We start from the raw sequence: 23,735 nt of genomic DNA, 5'->3' as shown, positions 1-23,735 counted from the left end.
ATGCACTTTGAATTAATTTTTATATGTGGTGAAAGGTATGAATAAATTTTATTTTGTACAGAATATCCATTGTTCCAGTACTCTTTGTTGAAAGATGTTTTTTTCCACTGAATTGATTTTGTGTTTTGCTGAATTTCAATTGACCATGTAAATCTGTTTTTGGATTCTTTCTTTCTTTGCTTTATTGGGATATCTGTTTTGATTACCACAGCTATGTAGTGTCTTAGAATTAGTAGACTAATATTAAAATTAGTGAGGCCTCCAACTTTGTTCTTTTTCAAAGTTGCTTTGGCTATCTTAGTATCTTTGCACTTTGATGTAAAATTTTAGGATAAACTTGTTAATTTCTACAAAAAACCTTGTTTGGATTTTTATTCTAAAATTGAATTGCATCTATAAATCAATTGGGTCTGACCAATCTCTTATATATCAAATCCTCCAATTAATAAATATTGCATATCTCTCTTTTATTTAGGTCTTTTGTAATTTCTCTCAGCAATAATTTATAGTTTTTAGTGTACTACTCTTGCTCATAAGTCAGATTTGTCATTAAATATTTAATATTTTCAAGCTACCAAAATAGTGTGTTTTTAGTTGAACACAGTATACTCAAACCCTTCCAGAAAATAGAAGTAGAAATAATGTATCCCAATTCATTATGAACATTACTTGGAGAGCATATCCATCTCTCATGAATATACATACAAAAATTCTTAATGAAATTTTAGAAAATCAAATCCACAATATATGAAGAGGATATTTATCATGAACAAAGAAAATTATCCCAGGAAAGTAAATTGGTTTAACATTAGTAATTTCGGTAGATTTTTTATAGATTCTATCAAATTTAAAGCACAGATATCGTATCATCTTCCAATAAATGCAGTTTTACTGCTTCTCCCTTTTCATTCTGGTCACTATGTAGCTTCAGGAGTAAGGGGGTTCCCCACCCAGGGCTAGATCCCTATGAATCTGATGAAACAAAAGGAGGACAAGGGGAAGGGCAGGGTGGGAGAAAGGGTGTTTATTGCTCACAGCTCAGTCTCTTGCTCGTTTCCCTATGCCCACCCCCTCCAGGAGGAAGTCCATGGATGGGTGATTGGTGGGCACCAGACCAATTATGTACCAGGAATGGAAGGGAGGAGAGAATGGCAGTTTTCTCCCCACCCCTTGCCCCAACAGCAGCCCGGCTGTGGCCTATTGATATGAAAATAGGGCAGTGAATTTCCATTTACTCCACACACTCATCATTTTTTTTTATGGTTAGTAGTTTTTGTGTTCTTTTTAAGGGGTCCTTGCCTACCCCCAATTTGCAAAGATATCCTATGTTTTCTTCTATAAGTTTAATAACTTTGGTTTTATGTTTATGTCTATGATCAACTTTGGGATGTGGCATAAGGTAGGATCAAGGACCATTTTGTTTCCTCCTTCCGTCTAATTGTTCTTGCAACATTTGTGGAAAACACCTTTCTCGAGTTAATTCATCTTGGTCAAAAATCAATAAATTGTACATGCACAGTCTTTTCTGTATTTTCTTGTCTGCTGCTCTGATATATTCTTATGTCACTACAATAGTTTCCTAATTACTACAGTGTTATATGAAGTTTTAAAACCAGTGTAAGTCTCCAACTTTTCTTAAAAAAGTCGTTTTGGCTTTTCTGTATCATTTGCCTTTGCATTAAAATAATAGAATCAACTTGTAAATTTTTACAAACATATGACTGGAATTTTAATACATGTCATTTATAGATCAATTTGTGGGGAATCAATGTCTGAATGATGAATCTGAAAAACTCATTAACATAATATATCTTTCTGTTTAGGGCTTCAGTAATTTTAGCAATGTTTTGCAGATATCAGTGCATAGGTTCTATGCATGTTTTGGTAAATTTATTCTAGGTTTTAAAATATTTTTCATGTTCTGCTCATTGGTATTTTTAGTGCTGTTATTCAGTTCTTCATTGTTTATAGTAGGAATACATGCTCTAATAAAATTAAATTAATATCTTGCAAACTTGGTGAATTAATTTAGAAGTTCCCTTTTGGTAGATGCCTTGAAATTTTAAAACATTTTGTGGTTGAGATAGACTCTACGTATAACAGAATTCCCCAATTATAAGTATAAAATTTAATGTATGGCAAATGTATACATTCACAGAACCAGCTTTATAATCATGGAATACTTCATACTCCTTCACAGTCAATCCCCTTACTGCATCCTCAGTCTCTAAGAATTACTGATCAGCTCTTCGTCACTGTATTTGATTTTTCAACAATTGCATACAAATGTAATCTTACAGTATTTATCTTTTTGCAATGATATCTTTCTCTTAGCATAACGCTTTAGAGATTTATTTATGTGTGTACCAGCAGTTTGTTCTTTTCATTGTAAGTAGTATTTTATTGCACAGATAATTGCAATTTGTTTACCCATTCACCTGTTGAGCAATTTGGTTTGATTTCTCTTTTCAGCATTTATGAGAAAAGCTGCTATGGACAATTGTATAGATAGCTTTGTGGAGACATATATCTTCATTTCTCTTGATGAAATACTTGGGATAAGAATGTTAATTTAGGTAAATATATATTTAATTTTAATGATACTGCCAAACTGGTTTACAAAGTGCTGTGCAATCTGCATTACTACCAGCAATGTGTGAAAGTTCAAGTTGCTCTAAATCCATATCAACACTTGGCATTCTCAGTGTTTTTAACTTTAGTCATTCTAGTGGCTATGTATTATCTCACTGTTAGTAAACATCACCCTGATGACTAGTGATGTTAATGATCTTTTCACTTGGTTATTTAACATTCATGTATCTTGTCTGGTAATGTTCTTGTTAAAACTTTGCTTATAGTTTAAAAATCATTTTTCCTTTTAATTATTGAGTTGTAAAAGTTTTTATATGTTGGGAATGAATGACTGTCTTTTAATAGATAAATGTTTTCAAAACTTTTCCCTCCCCCACCACACCTCACTTGCCCTTGGCAACCATCATTCTACTTTCTGTCTTTATAGTTTGGCTACTTTTTCTACTTCATATAAGTGGAATCATACAGGATTTGTCTTTTTGGTCACTGGTTTATGTCACTTAGCATAATGTCTTCAAGGTTCATGCATGTAGTAGCATATACCAGAATTTCCTTCCTTTTTAAGGCTAAATATATTCCATTCTATGTATCTGCCATATTTTGCTTACACTTGGGTTCCTTTTACAATTTAGCTATTGTGAATTATGCTACTGGAAACATGGGTGTAGAAATATTGCATTGAGACCCTGCTTTCAATTCTAAGAGTATACACCTAGAAGTGGAATTGTTGGATCATATGGTAGTTTCATTTTTAATTTTTTTGAGGAACCCACTGTACAGGTCTTCCTTAACTTATGATGGGGTTACATCCCAATAAACCCATCATAAGTTGAAAATGAATTTAATACATATAAACTACTGAATATCATGGTTTAGCCTAGCCTATTTTAAATCTACCCAGAACACTTACATAAGCCTACAGTTGAGTCAAATCATTTAACACAAGATCTGTTTTATAATAAAATGTTGAATATCTCACGTTGTTTATTGAATGTTGTACTGAAAGAGAAAAACAGAATGATTATAAGTGTATTGTCTTACCCTCATGATCGTGTGGCTCACTGGGACCTGTGGCTCATTGCTACAACTCACAGTATTTGTATTCCATATCACTAGCCCAGAAAAAGATCAAAATTCAAAATTTGAAGCATGGCTTCTACTGAATGCATATTGCTTTTGAACCATTGTGAAGTTGAAAAATTGTAAGTCAAACCATTGTAATTCAGGGAGCTTCTGTAAGGTTTTCCAGAGCAGCTATACAATTTTACATGCTCAGCAAAAGTATATAAGGGTTCTGATTTCTCCACATCCTCACCAATGCTTTTTTTTTTTGTATATTAGCCATCCTAATGGGTGTGAGGTAATATCTCATTGTGAGTTTGATATGCATCTCCATAATGATTAGTGATAATGAATATCTTTTCATACACTAATTTCTAATTTGAATATCATTGTAGAAATTTCTTCTAATTTCTTTGCCCATTTTTGAGTCAGATGTTTTGCTTTTTCATTGAGTTTCAGGAGTTCTCTATATATTCTAGTATTAATCACTTATCAGATATTGGATTGAAAATATTTTACTCATTCTGTGGGTTGCATTCAATAATTACTTGCCAAATTCAGTGCTGTGAAGCTTTTGCCTTTTGTTTTAGGTCTTACATTTAAGTCATGCACGTATTTTGAATTAATTTTTTGTATCTATTGTTAAGTAAGGGTCCAAATTCTGTATATGGATATGCAGTATTTTCAGCACCGTTTGTTGAGAGAACTGCCCTTCTCCATTGAACAGTCTTGTTACCTTGTTAAAAATCATTTGACAGTACATATGACAGTGTAGCATATTATTTCTGTACTCTCTATTCTAATACATTGGTTTATATGTCATTATGCCATTGCTACACAGTTTAGAGTGCAATAGCTTTAGTATTCAAACCAGGAAGTGTGAGTCCTTCAGTTTTGTTCTTCTTTTTCAATATTGTTTGACTATCTGGGGTCTCTTCAGACTCCTTACAAGGTTTAGAGTGTGTTTTTAAAATTTTCACAAAAATGTCATTAGGATTTTGATAGGGAATGCACTAAATATGTAGATTACCTTGGGTAGTATTAACTCCTAATAGAGTATTAACTCTTCCAGCCCGTGCATATAGGATAGGTTTCCATTTATTTATGTCTTCTTTAATCTTTCAATAATGTTTTATAGCTCTCATTGTACAAGTCTTTTGCCTCCTTGGTTAAGTTAATTCCTAAGTATTTTACCTTTTTCTATGCTATTGTCATTAGAACTGTTTTTCAAATTTTCTTTTCAGATTGCTCACTGTTAATGTATGGAAATGCAATTGATTTTTGTTTGTTGACTACTTTGCTGAATGTGTTTATAAGATCTAAGAGCTTTTTTGTGGAATATTTTTACATAAAATTTCATACCATCTGCAAACAGAGAACTTTATGTTTCCCTTTCCAATTTGGATCCTATTTATGTATTTATGTTTTTGTAAACATTTCTCTGTCTAGGACTTCAGTACCATGTTGAATAAACTGGCAAAAGTGGGTAGCCCTGTTTTGCTCCTGATCTTAGAGGAAAATGTTTCAGTCTTTCATCACTAAGTCTGATTTTTGCTGTCAGTTTTTTTATGATACTTATGATATTATGGACCCTTCCTTCTATTTATAGTTTGTTGAGTGCTTTCATCATGAAAGATATAGCATTTGTCAAATGCTTTTCTGCAACAGTTGAGATAGTCAGGCATTTTTTCCCCCTTCATTCTTTTAATGTGGTTTATTGCAGTGATACATTTTCATATGTAGAACCATCCTTACATTCCAGGAATAAATCACATTTGGTCATGGTATATAATATTTTTAAGATTCAGCTGAATTCTATCTGCCAGTATTTTGTTGAGAATTTTTACACCACTTCTTTTTTGAATAAACTTGTATAGTTTTTATTTTTCAAGGAATTTCTTCATTTATGTCATTTAATGTTTTTGGCACTAAGATGATGATAATAATCCTTAATAATCTAATATGCATGAATATGTAGTGATGTACTCATATTCCTGATATTGGTTAATTTGTGTCCTTTTTTTTCAGTTGGCTAGAGTTTTATCAATTTCTAATGATATTTTCATAAAAGTTTTTTGTATATAATGATTCTTTATTTTTTCCCTCTTAAAAAAATTTCCATGCATTCTCCTCTTATCTTTATTATTTCCTTCCTTTTGTTTATTTTTCATTTTGGGTTTTCTTATTTTTCTAGTTTATTAAGGTAGCAACTTAAATAATTATTTCAGATGTTTATTGTTATTATACTATACATTCGTTGCTATACATTTTCCTTTAAGCTCTGCTTTAGCTGAATCTCAGTAATTTTGATATTGTTTTACACTCTCATTGAGTGTAAATCGTTCAGTTAGATTTTTTTTTAAATGCTTGCTTTGACTCATGGCTTTTTAGATGTTATTTAATTCCAGCTATTTGTGGATTTTCTAGATTTCTTCTTATTGTTATTATCATTGATTCCTAATTAGGTTACTATTTCTTTATTGTGGATTGAACCAAGAAATAGTGTGAAGAAAAACATGGCAAGTTTTGAGCATTACTTAATAATGATAACTCCTTTACAAGCAGGATTGTGAAATTAGAATGAATAATTTAAAAGAATTGACAAACCTCTTGTTCTAGATGTTCATTTTATCTTCTCTAGAATATGACAGGTATCTGATCTTTTGAGTAGAATATGGTTCAGCCTGGGGAATATAAGAGGAAAAGGAGCATCCATTAGTTTTCATGGATTTTAAAATTAAGTCTTTAAAAGAGTCTTGATATAAGGGGTGAGTTCTTAAAAATTTTAAATGAGAAATCTCTGAAATGTAAAATAATTAGCTCATGTGCACACTTCTTATGGGTACCCCACTACCAGCCAATACTTCTTATTCCCAGTTTCATATTTTTTTCATTACACTTCATCCATGTATAGATTAGATAAGAGAAAAATATTTCTTGATAACTAGAGAATTTTATATAATGATGACAGAATTTTCTGATTAACTTTTTTTATTTGTTTTGAGGAGTGTCTCATCTTAATTATGTAGGAGGACCAAATCCCTGTAAGATACACTTTTCACCTGAAGTGTTTCATGTGACTTCCTGAGTTTATAGTCAAAAGAAATTTATATCTTTAGTGGATCAAACCCTGGAGACCAATCAGAAACTCACATAGCATTTCTTATTGTTGTCATTAATTATCTTTTTCGTTGGATGATATTTATATAAATAACTTTAATTAAGGATGAAGTCATCCTCAGGGTAGCATATTTGGAGTCAATTCTACTTTGATAGTTTCTAAATAGTGTGATCCCATTGGATGACTAGAATAATACTCCATTTTTCACAGTTAAGTGTGCCAGTTAGACACCTAAGAGAGAGCAAATCATGCCTTTGAGAAAGTTAATGAGAAGATGGGACCGCGTTGGTCTCAAGGTACCATTAGGGAGCAAGGTAACTAATTTCTCAAACTTCATCTGACAAATTGATCTGGTTTTGCCATAATTAGCTATCAGTGACACCAGGTAAACCAGATGATTCCCACTGGTGGAATGAAACTTTTGTATCCCACTATGAATTATGTTAAATAAAGCCCATGTAAATGACTCACTGTTTTAATCAGTCTCACTGGGCCCTATTAAAAAGTGAATTTAGTCAAAGAACAAAATTAGAAAGAACCTTAAGGAATCCCTGCCTAAGTAATTATAGGGCAACTCAAGCTTGAAATAGTTTTAAGTGGTACATTAAATGTTAAAAAAATATAGAGTCAGAGACAAGTGTTTGCTTATTAAGTTTCATACTTGTAATAAACACATACACACACACACACACACACACACAAGAATCTCCTGGGTGATGGCTAGCATTTCTAGAATAGTTCCCAAAGAGTCCACATGTTAAAAGTAACTTTAATATATATTGAAACACTATTTTCTGACTAATTCCATGGAGAAATATATCACCTTTGACCACATATCTTTAACAAAATCTGTTTAAAAGAGTAATTTATAGCTTCCAGTTTAAACCTTATTTTATATTCCTTAATCCTTTAGAATTTATTTACACCTATTATTCTTCTGTGGAGGAAGTGGTATTTTTCATATAATAAACATAACCTAGAAGAAAGGGAAAAGAATAAAAGCTCTTTTCCTAAAACTGTTTCCTTTATATGTGGCAAATTTGAACCACAGTTTTTTTTTCCTTTTGCTTCTGGTACATGTAAAACGATTTTACCAAATTTCTTGGCATTTAAATATATTTTTATTTTAAAAATCAAATTTGGATGGCCAGATACAATTAGCTTCTCCTGAGGTGCTGCAAAAATTTTGTTTGAAGAGTTCAAAGAAGATACTTCTTTTAGTCAGTCAGATAAACGTATTATAATCTTTACTTCACTCAGTTAATAAACTCTTATTTGTATTATCTTCAAGGATATATAAATACACATATTCTTAGATGTGGGAAATTTCATTGAGTCAGATGATCTGGCCACAATGCTTATTTTTGTACTGTGTATTTTGTTTAGCCCTTTTCTTCTGAGGAAAATAGAAAAACCTCATAATGTTAAAATCCTCAGAAATCCTGCCAAACAATGACTTTGAATTATATATATTATTTGACTGGTATTTGTTTAAGAAATCTGCATTATTCCTGAATTACTCTTAAAGGATAAGTGCATGCTAGATTTATTTGATTAAAAAAATGGAATTATTAAAATTTATTTTAATTCATGAAATTTGTAAGGTAAACCACCAAATATTTTAACCGTGTTAAGATATGTCAAACTGAAGAATGTATTAACTACTCTTTTCTAGAAGAGTAAAAAGATAAGAGTAAAAAAAAAAGCTGTGTCTAAGTGTCTAAAACTTCAGTTAAAATAACATTTGAATTATTGAGGATTTTTCAGTTGCTGGTGAGGAATACTTCATCTCAGAATGATGTAAGCAAATGATAAAAGAGGGACATTTTTGTCTCATGCACTAGAAAATTGCAGTGCATTACTAAAGCTGGATTCACCAGCCTAAGAGTCACCATGACTCAAGATTTATGCAGCTCTAGGCAGTGTTTCCCTCAGTGACATTACAGTCAAGTTATTCTCTTTCCTTGTGTTGCAGCCCTCAGGAACTTTGAGTTACATATTCCCAAGTTCAAGTCTAATGGAAAACAAACCACCTTCTTTTGTTTGCTTAAGTAAAAATTCAAGAGTTAGTTTGGACCTCACTGAATCACATATCAAGCTTTGAGTCAATCTTTGTGAGGTCTGGGTCACATGCCCACCCACGTCCTATGATCTAATATGTACTTTTGACAGTTTGAAAGTTTGTAGTTTGACAATTCTTCAATGACAAGGGAAAGGAATGATGGTTGCTAAGGAGATAAAATTTTAAAAAGTGCCTCTTACACATTAGGATTAACATACGGAATAACATATAGAAGCAAAGGCATAGTGAAATGTATGGAGAATAGATTTCTTTCCTCCAACTCTTGGTTGGTGGTGTATCAAGAAAATGAACAATTTGATTATTTTATATAAATTTAATTTCCTATCAAATTTCTGAAACTAAAAATACAAAGTGCTTAGTTGATTTTGGGATTGGGGTGGAGTTAGGTAGAATAATGCCAGGGAACTGAATTAATATTTCATATATATGTTTTCTATTTACCCTCTACAATTATTTTTTCCCTTTCATACTTAAGAAACTTTGATCACCCTAGGCAGTTTATTTTCAGAGTTCAAACTTACTGAACCTTCAGTTTATATTATCAACAGAGAGCTTATATTTGGTACCAGGCTTATTCAGGCCCTGAATATTTACATATTTGGCTCAACAAGTTATGTACCTTTCCTTTGTGTCTGTGGGTACCATGCTACATCTAAAGACAATATGGGCAATAGCCTATGTACAGTAGACTAAAAATATAAATATTTGAGCATGTTTTATGAATGATTTTTCTCAATATGTGTAACAAGCAGCAAGTGGACTACTGTACCATTTAGTCACCTCTAAGTGTTAACTCTGAAAGACAGTGAGGACAAGAGTATAATTTGAAAGGAAAATATATATAATAGAACAATGTTTAGGATCATAGATCTATCATTCACAATGCTGTTGTCTTTGACAAGTTTGTTAAATTCTTTGTGCCTCTGTTTTTTCATGTTATAATGAGATAGTAATACCCTCATTGCAGTACTGCTGTGAGATACAAAGGAGATAGGTTGTGAAACATTCAGGACAATGTTTGGCATATAGTAGTGCCACATGAGTAGTAGATCTAATTATTATTGTTCTCTCCTGTAAGGATAGGCAGTTTGAGGTGAAGATCTATACTGCATTCTCACAATGGTTAATTGACTGACTGTACAGAAAGAAATCTGAAAAGTACAAGATCTGTGGAGTAATAAGTTGTTTGCAATAGGAATATATATATACTTGAATATCTCAAATGGCCTGAAACCCTGAAAATAACAATGTTATTCATTCTTTTGCTTATTTATTGACATTTTTGCAGTTGATTGAAGACATATTCTTGTCAGACTCAGAATAAAGTTCTGGGATATATTAACAAATAAAACATGTCCCTAATTTCATGAAAACACAGATATTAGTAGAAGAAACATAACTAAGTGCACAATTAAAGCACCATAAATATGGAAAAGAAACTTAGGGCCCAAGGAGAGTTAGAAAATGTCATAAAATATGTAACAGGAAGAAAATAATGTAGTTATGGAGATAAACGAAAGCTATCACAAGTAAGGAATTCTTGAGTTGAGATTTGAAGGAAGAACATGGATTAATTAGATGAAGCTGATAGTTGTTGGAAAGGGAAATTCTAGGGAGAGGAAACGGCTTGTGCATTGCCTATATGATGGGAGGGTATTCAAGAAACCGAGAGAATATCATTGAAAGTGGACCAAAGAGAGCATGGTACTAGATGAGGCTGGTGAGAGAAAAAAGGAAGCAGATTATTCCATGCCTTTTTAATTCATGTTGATCATTTTGGTCATACCATAAGAGTAATGGGAATTATTGTATTCACTCAAACATGGTGGTGATATATGAAATTTATATTTTGCAATTATCACGATGACTGTAGTTTGGAACAGATTGAGTAAGGTCCATCCTATGGAGGTTTGTTAAAAGGTAAGAAATGACAGTTTGGGCTATGCCAGCAGAAATAAGGAGAAGTAGATAGATTTTCATGTTTCATGCATAAAACTGTCATTATTTTATGACAGTCTGGATATGTGTGACAAAGAGAACTATGTTACAGGGAGAGCTTCAAGATTTCTGTCTTCCATAACAGTGGATGGTGGAGTAATTTGTGCTAAGATATAGAATGTAAATGTTAACATATTTTTTAGGGTGCACCTCACTCATAGTATTGATTTGCACATATCCACTTGAGATGCCTTGAAACTCTAAGTATGATATCAATTACAAACTACCAGTTTCTGTAACTTTTAGATTATTTAGTTATTAAAATTTAGTTAGAATTTTGAAACTTTCTAATTTTTTTTATTTTGGTATCATTACTGTACAATTACATGAGCAACATTATGGTTACTAGACTCCTCCCATTATCGAATTTCCACCACATACCCCTTTACAGCCACTGTCCATCAGTGTAGTAAGATGCTATAAAATCACTGCTTGTCTTCTCTGTGTTATACTGCCTTTCCTGTGCAACGCCCCTACATTATGTGTGCTAATCGTAATGCCCTCTTTCCCCCCTTATCCCTCCCTTCCCACCCATACTCCCCAGTCCTTTTCCCTTTGGTAACTGTTAGTCCATTATTGGGTTCTGTGAGTCTGCTGCTATTTTGTTCCTTCAGTTTTTGCTTTGTTCTTATACTCCACAGATGAGTGAAATCATTTGATACTTGTCTTTCTCTGTCTGACTTATTTCACTGAGCTTAATACCTCTAGATACATCCATGTTGTTGCAAACAGTAGATTTGTTTTCTTCTTATGGTTGAATAATATTCCATTGTGTATATGTACCACCTCTTCTTTATCCACTCGTCATCTACTGATGGACACTTAGGTTGCTTCCATTTCTTGGCTATTGTAAATAGTGCTGTGATAAACATAGGGGTGCATATGTCTTTTTCAAACTGGGCTCCTGCATTCTTAGGGTAAATTCTTAGGAGTGGAATTTATGGATAAAATGGTATTTCTATTTTTAGTTTTTGAGGAACCTCCATACTGCTTTCCACAACGGTTGAACTAATTTACATTCCCACCAGCAGTGTAGGAACAGGAGGGTTTCCCTTTCTCCACATCCTTGCCAACATTTGTTGTTGTTTGTCTTTTGGATGGTGGCGATCCTAACTGCTGTGAGGTGATATCTCATTGTGATTTTAATTTGCATTTCTCTGATGATTAGCGATGTGAAGCATCTTTTCATGTGCCTGTTGGCCATCTGAATTTCTTCTTTGGAGAAGTGTCTGTTCAGATCCTCGCCCACTTTTTAATTGGCTTATTTGCTTTTTGTTTGTTGAGGTGGGTGAGTTCTTTATATATTTTGGATGTCAACCCCTTATCAGTATGTCATTTATGAATATATTCTACCATATTGTAGGATGACTTTTTGTTCTGCTGATAGTATCCTTTGCTGTACAGAAGCTTCTTAGTTTGATATAGTCCCACTTGTTCACTTTTGCTTTTGTTTCCCTTGCCCAGGGAGTTATGATCATGAAGAAGTTGCTCATGTTTATATTCAAGACAGTTTTGCCTATATTTTCTTCTAAGAGTTTATGGCTTCATGACTTACATTCAGGTCTTTGATGCATTTTGAGTTTACTTTTGTGTATGGGGTTAGACAATGATTCAGTTTCATTCTCTTACATGTAGTTGTCCAGTTTTGCCAACACCAGCTGTTGAAGATACTGTCATTTCTCCATTGTATATCCATGGCTCCTTTATCATATATTAATTGACCATATATGTTTGGGTTAACATCTGGACTCTCCATTCTGTTCCTCTGGTCTATGGGTTTGTTCTGTGCCAGTACTGAATTGTCTTGATTACTGTGGCTTTGTAGTAGAGCTTGAAGTTGGGGAGTGAGATTTCCCCTGCTTTATTCTTCCTTCTGAGAATTGCTTTGGCTATTCGGGGTCTTTTGTGGTTCCATATGAATTTTAGAACTATTTGTTCCAGTTTGTTGAAGAATGCTATTGGTATTTTGATAGGGATTGCATTGAATCTGTAGATTGCTTTAGGCAGGATGGCCATTTTGACAATATTAATTCTTCCTACCCAAGAGAATGTGATGAATTTCCATTTATAAGTATCCTCTTTAATTTCTTTTAGGAGTGTCTTGTAGTTTTTGGGGTATAGGTCTTTCATTTCCTTGTTTAGGTTTATTCCTGGGTATTTTAATCTTTTTGATGCAATTGTGAATGGCATTTTTTTCCTGATTTCTCTTTCTGCTAATTCACTGTCAGTGTACAGGAATGCAACAGATTTCTGTGTATTAATTTTTTATCCTGAAACTTTGCTGAATTCAGATATTAGTTCTAGTAGTTTTGGAGTGGATTCTTTAGGGTTTTTTATGTACAATATCATGTCATCTGCAAACAGTGACAGCTTGACTTCTTCCTTTCCAATCTGGATGCCTTTTTTTGTATGTATTGTCTGATTGCTGTGGCGAGGACCTCCAGTACTATGTTGAATAAAAGAGGGGAGAGTCCGTATCCTTGTCTTGTTCCCAATCTTAGAGGAAAAGCTTTCAGCTTTTTCCTGTTACGTATGGTGTTGGCTGTGGGTTTGTGATATATAGCCTTTATTTTGTTGAGGTACTTGCCCTCTATACCTATTTTGTTGAGAGTTTTTATCATGAATGGATGTTAAATTTTGTTGAATGCTTTTCAGCATCTATGAAAATGATCACATGGTTTTTGTTCTTCTTTTTGTTGATGTGGTGAATGATATTGATGGATTTTTGAATGTTGTACAATCCTTGCATCCCTGAGATGAATCCCATTTGATTATGGTGTATGATCCTCCTGATGTATTTTTGAATTTGGATTGGTAATATTTTGTTGAGTATTTTTGCATCTATGTTCATCAGGGATATTGGTCTGCAGTTTTCTTTTTTTGTTGTATCTTTGTTGGGTTTTTGTATTAGAGTGATGCTGGCTTCATAGAATGAGTTTGGAAGTATTCCCTCCTCTACTATTTTTTGGAAAACTTTAAGGAGAATGGGTATTATGTCTTCTCTAAATGTCTGATAAAATTCAGTGGTGGTGAATCCATCTGGCCCAGCAGTTTTATTCTTGGGTAGTTTTTTGATTACCAATTTAATTTCATTGCTGGTAATTGGTCTGTTTAGATTTTCTGTTTCTTCCTTGGTCAGTCTTGGGAAGTTGTATTTTTCTAGAAAGTTGTCCATTTCTTCTAGATTATCCAGCTTGTTAGCATATAGATTTTCATAGTATTCTCTAATAGCTCTTGTATTTCTGTAGGGTCTGTCATGATTTTTCGTTTCTCATTTCTGATTCTGTTGCTGTGTGTAGATTCTCTTTTTCTCTTAATAAGGCTGGCTAGGGGTTTATCTATTTTATTTATTTTCTCAAAGAACCAGCTCTTGGTTTCATTGATTTTTTTCTATTGTTTCATTCTTCTCAATTATATTTATTTCTTCTCTGATCTTTATTATGTCCCTCCTTCTGCTGACTTTGGGCTTCATTTGTTCCTCTTTTTCCAGTTTCAATAATTGTGAATTTAGACTATTCATTTGGGATTGTTCTTCCTTCTTCAAACAGGCCTAGATTGCTATATACTTTTCTCTCAGAACAGCCTTCGTTGCATTCCATAGAAGTTGGGGCTTTGTGCTGTTGTTGTCATTTGTGTCCATGTATTGCTTGATCTCTGTTTTAATTTAGTCATTGATCCATTGATTATTTAGGAGCATGTTGTTAAGCCTCCATGTGATTGTGAGCCTTTTTGTTTTCTTTGTACAATTTATTTCTAGTTTTATACCTTTTTGATCTGAGAAGTTGGTTGGTAGAATTTCAATCCTTTTGAATTTACTGAGGTTCTTTTTGTTGCCTAGTATGTGGTCTATTCATGTGCACTTGAGAAGAATGTGTATTCTGCTACTTTGGGGTGGAGAGTTCTATAAATGTCTATTAGGTCCATCTGTTTCAGTGTGTTGTTCAGTGCTGCTGTGTCCTTACTTATTTTCTGTCTGGTTAATCTGTCCTTTGGAGTGAGTGGTGTGTTGAAGTCTCTAAAACGAATGCATTGCATTCTATTTCCTCCTTTAATTCTATTAGTATTTGGTTCACATATGTAGGTGCTCCTGTGTTGGGTGCATAGATATTTATAATGGTTATATCCTCTTGTTGGACTGACCCCTTTATCATTATGTAATGTCCTTTTTCGTCTCTTGCTACCTTCTTTATTTTGGAGTCTATTTTCTCTGATACAAGTACTGGAACACCTGCTTTTTTCTCTCTATTGTTTGCATGAAATATCTTTTTCTATCCCTTCACTTTTAGTCTGTGTATGTCTTTGGATTTGAGGTGAGTCTTTTGTAGGCAGCATATAGATGGGTCTTGCTTTTTTATCCTTTGGTGTACTCAGTCCATTTACATTTAGGGTGATTATTGAAAGATATGTACTTATTGCCATTGCAAGCTTTGGATTCATGGTTACCAAAGGTTCAAGGGTAGCTTCTTTACTATCTAAGTGTCTAACTTAACTCACTTATTATGCTTTTATAAGCTCAGCTTGATGATTCTTAATTTATCTTCCTCCTTTTTCTTCCTTGCCCTCTTTATATGTTAGGTGTTTTATTCTGTGCTCTTTTGTGTTTCCCCTGACTGATTTTGTGGATAGATGATTTTATTTTGCATTTAGGTAGTAGTTGGTTGATCTACTTTCTTTGCTGTGGTTTTATTTTCTCTGGTGACATTTATTTAGCATTAGGAGCACTTTCATTTAGAGCCATCCCTTTAAAATACACAGTAGAGGTGGTTTGTGGAAGGTAAATTCCCTCAAGTTTTGCTTATTGGGAAATTGTTTAATTCCTTCTTCAAATATAAATGATAATCTTGCTGGATACAGTATTCATGGTTCGAGGCCCTTCTGTTTCATTGCATTAAATATATCATCCCATTCTCTTCTGACCTGTAAGGTTTCTGCTGAGAAGTCTGATGATAGTCTCGTAGGTTTTCCTTTGTAGGTGATCTTTTTCTCTCTCTGGCTGCTTGTAATGCTTTATCCTTGTCTTTGATCTTTGCCATTTTAATTATTATATGTCTTGGTGTTGTCCTCCTTGGGTCCCTTGTGTAGGGAGATCTGTGGACTTCCAAGGCCTGAGAGACTATTTCCTTCCCCAGATTGGGGACATTTTAAGCAATTATTTCTTCAAAGACACTTTCTATCCCTTTTTCTCTCTCTTCTTCTGGTACCCCTATAATGCAAATATTGCTCTGCTTGTATTGGTCACACAGTTCTCTTAATATTCTTTCATTCCTAGAGATTCTTTTATCTCTTTCTGCCTCAGCTTCTCTATATTCTTGTTCTCTGATTTCTATTCCATTAACAGTCTCCTCCACCTCATGCAGTCTGCTCTTAAATCCTTCCACTGTTTGTTTCATTTCTTTTGTCTCCCTCTGGAATTCATTCCTTAGCTCTTGCATATTTCTCTGTAGCTCCATCAGCATGCTTATGACTTGTATTTTGAATTCTTTTTCAGGAAGATTGGTGACTTTGGTTTCACCAGGCCCTCTCTCTGGTGTTTGAGGGATTTTGGACTGAACAAGGTTCTTCTACGTTTTCATGGCAATAGAAGTGATCATAGGTGAGTGGCATGTATGTCAGCTGGGAGAACAAAGTCCCTTCCTGCTTGCCAGTCACCTTGCCTGCCTCCATTGCTTGTGCTGGTCAACTGCACACTGGGAGCAGTCTCTGGATTAATTCCCTGAGCTTCTGCTGGCAGGGCAGCCCTTAGGATGGTCTAGGGCACTGGTGGTGGTTGCAGGCAAGCTGTGCATGTTCACTGCGAGAACAGATTCCCTACTTGCCTTCTCGACTCTGTGCCCACTTCTTCTGCCTGTGCTGGCAACCAGATGCAGGGTGCAGCCTCTGAGTTAATCCTCTGAGCTGCCATGGGCAGGGCGGCCCTCAGGATGACCAAGGGCACTGGTGGTGTTTGGAGGCATGCAGCTCATTTTCACAATGAGAACAGAGCCCCTGTGTGCCTTCTGGACTCTGTTTTGCTTTCCTCTGCCTGTGCTGGTTAGCTGCACACAGAGGACAGCGTCTGGGTCTGGCCTGGTTAGCTGCATGCTGGTAGATGCCTCTGTATGGTTGCTGTGGGAGGAGCTGCTCCCCACTTGCTCCACAGTAATGGTGGATCAGCCAGTTTGCTTGCAGTGCCAGTGGGGTGGTGGGGAATGAATGGCAGGCTGCTTATCTCAGTGAGTGGCTTTAGAGTTACGTTGCCACTCAGGGGGTTAGGGTGCCTGAAGTTCCTTACAGTTCCATGCCTGATGGGCCGAGTGTGCCAGGAAGATTTTGTCCATCTGTTAAACCCTTGTCCCTTTAAGACTTTTAAAGTGCCTACTTTTCTTTTGTCCCAGGGCATCCAGCTGTGGGTACCTGTTCGCAGTCTTAGTCTCAGATTTTGCTTTTCCATTCCTGTAATATCCCGGAAACCATGCAATGTGTGTCTGTGCTCCCAGTGCAGATTACTAGGGCTGGTTATTTAGTAGTCCTGTGCTTTCACTCCCTCCCCACTCTGATTCTTTTCCTCTTGCTGGGGTTGGGGGAGTGCTCCAGTCCCGCTGGGTCACGGCTTTGTATCTTACCCTTTTCGTGAGATGTTGAGTTCTTGAAGATGTAGATGTAGCCTGGCTGTTGTGCTGTATCTTCTGGTCTCTCTTTTAAGAATAGTTGTATTTGCTATATTTTCAAAATATATATGGTTTTGGGAGGATATTTCCACCACCCTACTCATGCCATCATCTTGAGAATCTCTAGATAGGTGAAACTTTCTAATTTAAAGCTTAAATTTAATTCATCTCATTTAATTCAAAACCCAGTCAATGCCTACCATCTTTTAGACCCTGCACTGTGCAGTAAATTGATAAGTCAGGGATGAAAGAAAGGAAAAGGGCAAATTTCTTTACATAGTTAACAATGTGGTTCTCTTGCTCATATACAAAGGTATTGTTTTCATTTTTGTGTTTAGTTTCTTAGTTTTCATTTCTTTGATTTTTTCCACCAGAGTTTTGTAGTTTTCTTCATACGTATTTGGTATGTATTTTGTTAGTTTTATACTTGTTGTTTATTTTTCTGAATATTCTCTAATTCATTCCTTTCAAGCCATACTTTTAAAGATTCCTACAAAATTACAGCAAAAACTGGATGAGAAATGGCTCCTGCTTTTATGCCCACATATTTCCCCAAATTTCAGTGGAGACACAGTAAGATTCTGTCTTAAACATTCAGTTATTTAAAGCTTCACTCAGGTAGGAGTATTTAAGCTGTGTCACAACTCAGCAAGCACAGAATGGCAAATGATAGTCCAATTTTATCTTTTAAGAGGTATTCTCATTTCTACAAAGATTCTCTTTGAGGCACCTTCAATATAATTTGGTGTACTTGCATGACTTCCTTCCCATCTAGTGTGAGATGTAGAAGAAAAATCTTCTCATGAATTTGACAGTTTTACAAGGGCAACAGTTCTAACTGCCTCACACCCTCTTCAGTCTTCCTTACACTTCCTTATCCTTCATTTCCTTACACTTCCTTACTCTTTAGTCTTTCCATACACTGAATATATGGAGGTGGCTGGGGTAATTTTCTATCTTTTTATAAATCCAGTTATTATTGGCTCATTTGCAGTCTTCTTTACAGTGTAAAGTGCCTCTTTCCTTCAGATATGTCTTCATCTAAAATTGGTGAACAAGTGAAAAAATTCCACTCCACATATTTAAAACAATAGTTTCAGTGAATATAATATCAACTTTATTACATGATTTTAAAAATATTTTAATAGCTTAAAAAACAGAATGATAGTTGTAATATCAGGTTTTATCATTTTGGAGGTCTGTGGAGGTACTGAATACTGGAGATATCTGTTACTTATAGTCAGTGTGGCTGTGGAAGTGATATCAAATAATCTTAACATTGGGGATCTGGGCAAGTCTCTGAGAAGTAGGCATGTACTGGAACATTTCTTTGGTGTACTTTTTATTATAGAAAAATCAAACATTTAAAAAAGCAGAGAGACAAGTATCCCACATAGTCATTACTAAGCTTCAGTTATTATGAAGCAGATATCAGATATTATATCATTTCATCCAGAAGAATACCAGTATGTATCTCCAAAGATAGAAACACAACTATGATACTCTTATCGCATATATGTCGCCTACTTAATATAAAAACTGATAATTTCTGAGGCATGGATTTCTTAATGGCTTGGAAATAAATAACAATAACAAAGGTTAAGTGCTTTTGCAGGGAAGTACATGTTTAAAAGTGAGAGCAAAACAATATAAGAGATCAGACACTCTGTGATGTCTGGAAGCTGTTGACGTGTGTGTGTGTGTGCTCATGCATACTCACGTGCATGCCTGTGCATGTGAGCTATTTGTTATGAGTCTCAGAGACTACTAAAAGACAGCTTTGGAGGGGGTGAGGCTCTGCTATTATTCGGGTAGTGCCAATGGAGCCTTCAGTCGTTCCACTCTTCTGAAGTTTCTATCACCTAATATACCTTGTAAAACCACAAACACTTCTTAAAAGAAGAAAGCACACATTTATGTTGTCCAAATGCATATATCTATTCAGCTTCAGTTTGCAGTGATCTCAGTTTCTTAGTTTAAATATGTAGGTGTGTCCTTTCCAGTTGTAATTCTATGATAAACATTCCAGGTTCAGATTATCACTGTTCTGAAACTTAGGACATGGATGATAATTTGACTAGAGTGATAATTGAACAAAACTATATACTGGGTATTCAATATAGAAAAAGAAAGGAAAATTGGGGAAAAAACAAGCACAATTTAAAATAAGATAAATGGGAGACAACTCGCATAACAGTGTCATATTTTAATCATCAACCTGCAAATACACATGCACACACACATAATTTTTTTTCCAAAATAGTGAATGTAGGTAACTGAGAGGACCAATAAATGATGATATATGCATCAGTTTGATCACATTATGCGATGTGAAGTGAAGTCTTGGTATTCAAATGTAGCTGCTTCAGTTTCTGTGTACTCAAAGTATATTATTCTTGGTCTTTCTTGACATTGATAATGAGAACTTGGAAAAGATTTTCCCCTAGAGAACAGTGTGGCTAAATAATTGTTAAAATAACAATAAAACATAAACATCATTTTTCAGGACTTGAGAGTGAAAACTATTTATGTCCACAGGACTTTGCTTACCTCACAATATTTTGATTGATTTACTTGATATGAGAAGTCTGGCCATGTCGAACACTAACCTATGGCTGGAATAAAACTCACAAATATATACATATATGTATCTATAATAATATCTCTTACAGGAAAATCAACTTTTCAGTGCAGAACAATGTCACAAAATTATTTACAAAACCTTGATTTTTATCAAGGCTTATCAATATAAACATGTTAATAGAAACTATTACTGTATGATTACTCATTGTCAAGACATGAACCAGGTAATTTTTTATGGAAGCATAATTGATATACAATATTATATTGGTTTCAAGTATACAACACAGTGGTTCAACAGTTACACACATTATTAAATCCTCATCCCAACTAATGCACTTACTGTCAACATAGAAAGATGTTAGAGAATCGCTGGCTGTATTCTCCATGCTGTAGTACTATCCCAGTTTCTATGATTCTACTACTATTTTGTTCATTTTATTTTGTTTTTAAGTTCCACAAATAAATGAAGTTGTGTGGTCTTTGTCTTTTTCACCTGGCTTATTTCATTTTGCATAATACCCTCTAGGTCCATCCGTGTTGTTAAAAATAGCAGGATATCATTTTTTAATAGCTGAATAATATTCCCATTGTATATATGAACCACTTCTTTATTGATTCATCTATTAATGGATACTTTGATTGTTTCCATATCTTGGCTATTGTAAATAACGTCTCAATAAACATAGGGATGCTATATGTCTTTTTAAATCAGGGATGTTGTTTTCTTTGGGAAAATTCCTAGAAGTGGAATCACTGAATCATATGGTATTTCTATTTTTAGTTTTTTGAGGGACCTCCCTAATGCTTTCCACCAGGTGATTTTTTTAATAGTGTTTTAATAATTTAATCACCACAACTTTAATCATTACCAAAAAGAAAATAGTTCTGTTATTGGATTATCATAAACATATTAGAAGATCAAGTTTATTTTGAACAGAATTCTATAGAGAAAATCTCAAAATCTTATTAATGTATATTATAAAAGATGTTTTGTATCAGAAGACACATTACAGAGTTGTTCAATGACTAGAATGTAAGTCATGAACCATAAAACTCTTAAAAGAAAACATAGGCAAAAATCTCTTAATCTTAAGTATGAGTAATTTTTTTCCTGGGCACATATCCATGGATAAGGGAAACAAAATAAAAAATGAACAAGTGGGACTACATCAAATTAAAAAGCTTCTGTACAGTAAAGACACCATCAATAGAACAAAAATCAAGATATATTTTAGGGGCAATTCATGGTGCCTGGCACAATAATGGACGATTTATTGGTTCTCTTACCTTGCCTGTGTAATTTTCCCACTTCTAAGCCCCTTTGAAATAAGTTAGCTGAAATTGTATTAGTATTTGACTCTAGGGTAACAACACTAAGATTAATTCAAAGATTGTCTCAATGTTTACAAAATATCACTGAACATTTTACTTTTTGTCACTTCACTTCTGAAAGTTGCCATAGGAAACCAATATTTCTTTAAAGGTTACTAATTTTAGACTTATAGAAGTCTTGTTTTTCATTATGCAATGAGACCAAATAATAATTAACTTGAATATATCAGCAGTCTGTAAATTATATTCAAAATAATATATTTAAAGAAGGTTTACAGTGGAAGTAACAAGACTGAATGTTACATAGAGAAGAGTTCCTCTAAAACTTAATTCATATTAAAAGCCAAAAAAAGAAGGAGGATAAGAACAAAGGGAGAATCTAGTTTTTGACAAAGAATCAGGGTCCTTCACTGGTTTTAAGTATTTTGATAGTTTAAATACTTGGTGTTGTGTTAGTAACTACTTAAATACTTAGAGTTGTATTAGAGTGTACATCACTCATCAGTATTTATTAACAGTTGATTATTTAAGATGCGTGATTATTAAGATGTATAAAGAGCAGAGTAATTAAGGGAGCATATTCCACTTAAAAACTTAAATTTTAATAGTCTATATTTGACACTAAAAATGAATTAATCATGCCCTATTAATCTTCAGCTTTTTCCACAAGAAGAATGTTTCGTTTTTCTCAATAAAAATATTGTGAAACATGCTTACCATAATCCTGTTACCATTGGAGAAGGAAAATTGAATAATGTCTGGGACACAGGAGATGCTCTGTAACTTTCCTGATTGAATATTGCTGATTGAGTGAATTATAAACAATTTAATAGTTCCCTTTTGCTTAAGCACATTGAAAAATGTGGAACAGATCCAACTGTTTCCTTGTCGTTATAAACATTTTCATGACAATATATATTCATAACGGGATCATAAAACCTTAGGTAACCTCTCTGTACAGGGGTGTAAGTTTCATCTACTACGGCTGGCTTAGACCGTTCGTCTGAGGGGGTTCCTTTGTGTTATCTTTAGAAAGGCTTCCTTTACTTCCTTGTTCCTCAAGGTGTAGATGACGGGATTGAGAGCAGGTGTGACCACCGTGTACATGAGTGCAGTTGCTTTGTCTGTTTCTGGGGTGTGTGCACTCTTAGGCTGGAGATAAGTGAACAAGGCAGTGCCATAGAACAGAGAAACCACCAGCACGTGAGAAGAACAAGTGGAGAGAGCTTTGCGTCTGCCAGCTGCTGAAGGGATTCTAAAGATGGTCGCGAGAATTCGAATGTAGGAGCACAGAATGAGCAAGCAGGGACTCATAATGAAGAGCACAGAGAGAAAAAACATCACAGTCTCATTGTGGGAGGTATCAACACAAGCCAGTTTCACTACAGGCATGATGTCGCAAAAAAAGTGCTGGATCTTTCCTGCTCCACAGAAGGGCAGAGTGAAGATCCAGGTGGTCTGGGCTGACTCCACCACCACTCCGGTGGTCCAGGATGCTGCAGCCAGTTTCCAGCACACACTAGGGCCCATCAGGAGAGTATAATGCAGTGGGTAGCAGATAGCTACAAAGCGGTCATAAGCCATGGCTGCCAGCAGGCAGCATTCTGTCAGTCCCAAGATGGTAAATACATACATCTGAGCTGCACACCCTCCCACACTTATGGTCTTGGTCTCCACCAACAGGTGCACCAGCATCTGAGGCACCACACTGGTGATATAGCACATCTCCAGAAGGGAGAGGTTAACCAGGAAGAAATACATAGGGGTGTGCAGGGAAGGGGTGACCCGGATCAGGGAGATGATGGTGAGGTTTCCTCCCACAGTAAACAAGTAAATGATTAGGAACACAGTGAAGAGCACAGGCTGTAACTCTGCTAGAGAGGAAAAAGCCACAAATGTGAATTTGGTGCAGAGAGACTGGTTTCCACTCATTACAGGCTCAGAGCCAGACATCTGTGGAGACAGCAGAGAGGGCAGGGAAGGCCTCAGGGAATCCCTTCACCTGCAGAGGTGTCAATCAGACCTCAGAGAAGAAGCTTTCCTAGCGTCAGTGGTCTGACTGACCACCTAGACATTCATATTCCTTTTGCTAAATCTTTGTAAATATCCGCCCATTTAAATTGGGTGCAACATTTCTTCCTGACTTTCATTTCCAGATCTTAAGCAATTTTCACAGAAATTTAGAGAAAACAATAGCTTTAAGTTACATAATCTTTTTTTTAGTTTTTATGTTATCAGTATTCTAATTACATACACAGGCTTTTACGTATGTAATATATGAATGTGTTCTAATTGTAAAGGAGTCACATAAAACCTA

The 23,735-nt window shown here is 34.7% G+C and overlaps 1 protein-coding gene across 1 annotated transcript; it reads right to left on the bottom strand.

Moving 5' to 3' along the window:
- Positions 1-22,408: 22,408 nt before the first annotated feature.
- Positions 22,409-23,371, bottom strand: LOC118970205 (olfactory receptor 10C1-like). The gene has a single exon (XM_037006187.2). It carries the CDS (start codon positions 23,369-23,371, stop codon positions 22,409-22,411), a length of 963 nt encoding a protein of 320 aa, XP_036862082.2.
- Between the last annotated feature and the right edge of the window lie 364 nt (positions 23,372-23,735).

This window comes from Manis javanica, chromosome 10, assembly GCF_040802235.1.
Source record: "Manis javanica isolate MJ-LG chromosome 10, MJ_LKY, whole genome shotgun sequence".
Classification (NCBI taxonomy): domain Eukaryota; kingdom Metazoa; phylum Chordata; class Mammalia; order Pholidota; family Manidae; genus Manis; species Manis javanica.
The sequence above is the reverse complement of the archived record's forward strand: the minus strand, read 5'-3'. Positions and strand labels throughout refer to the sequence as shown.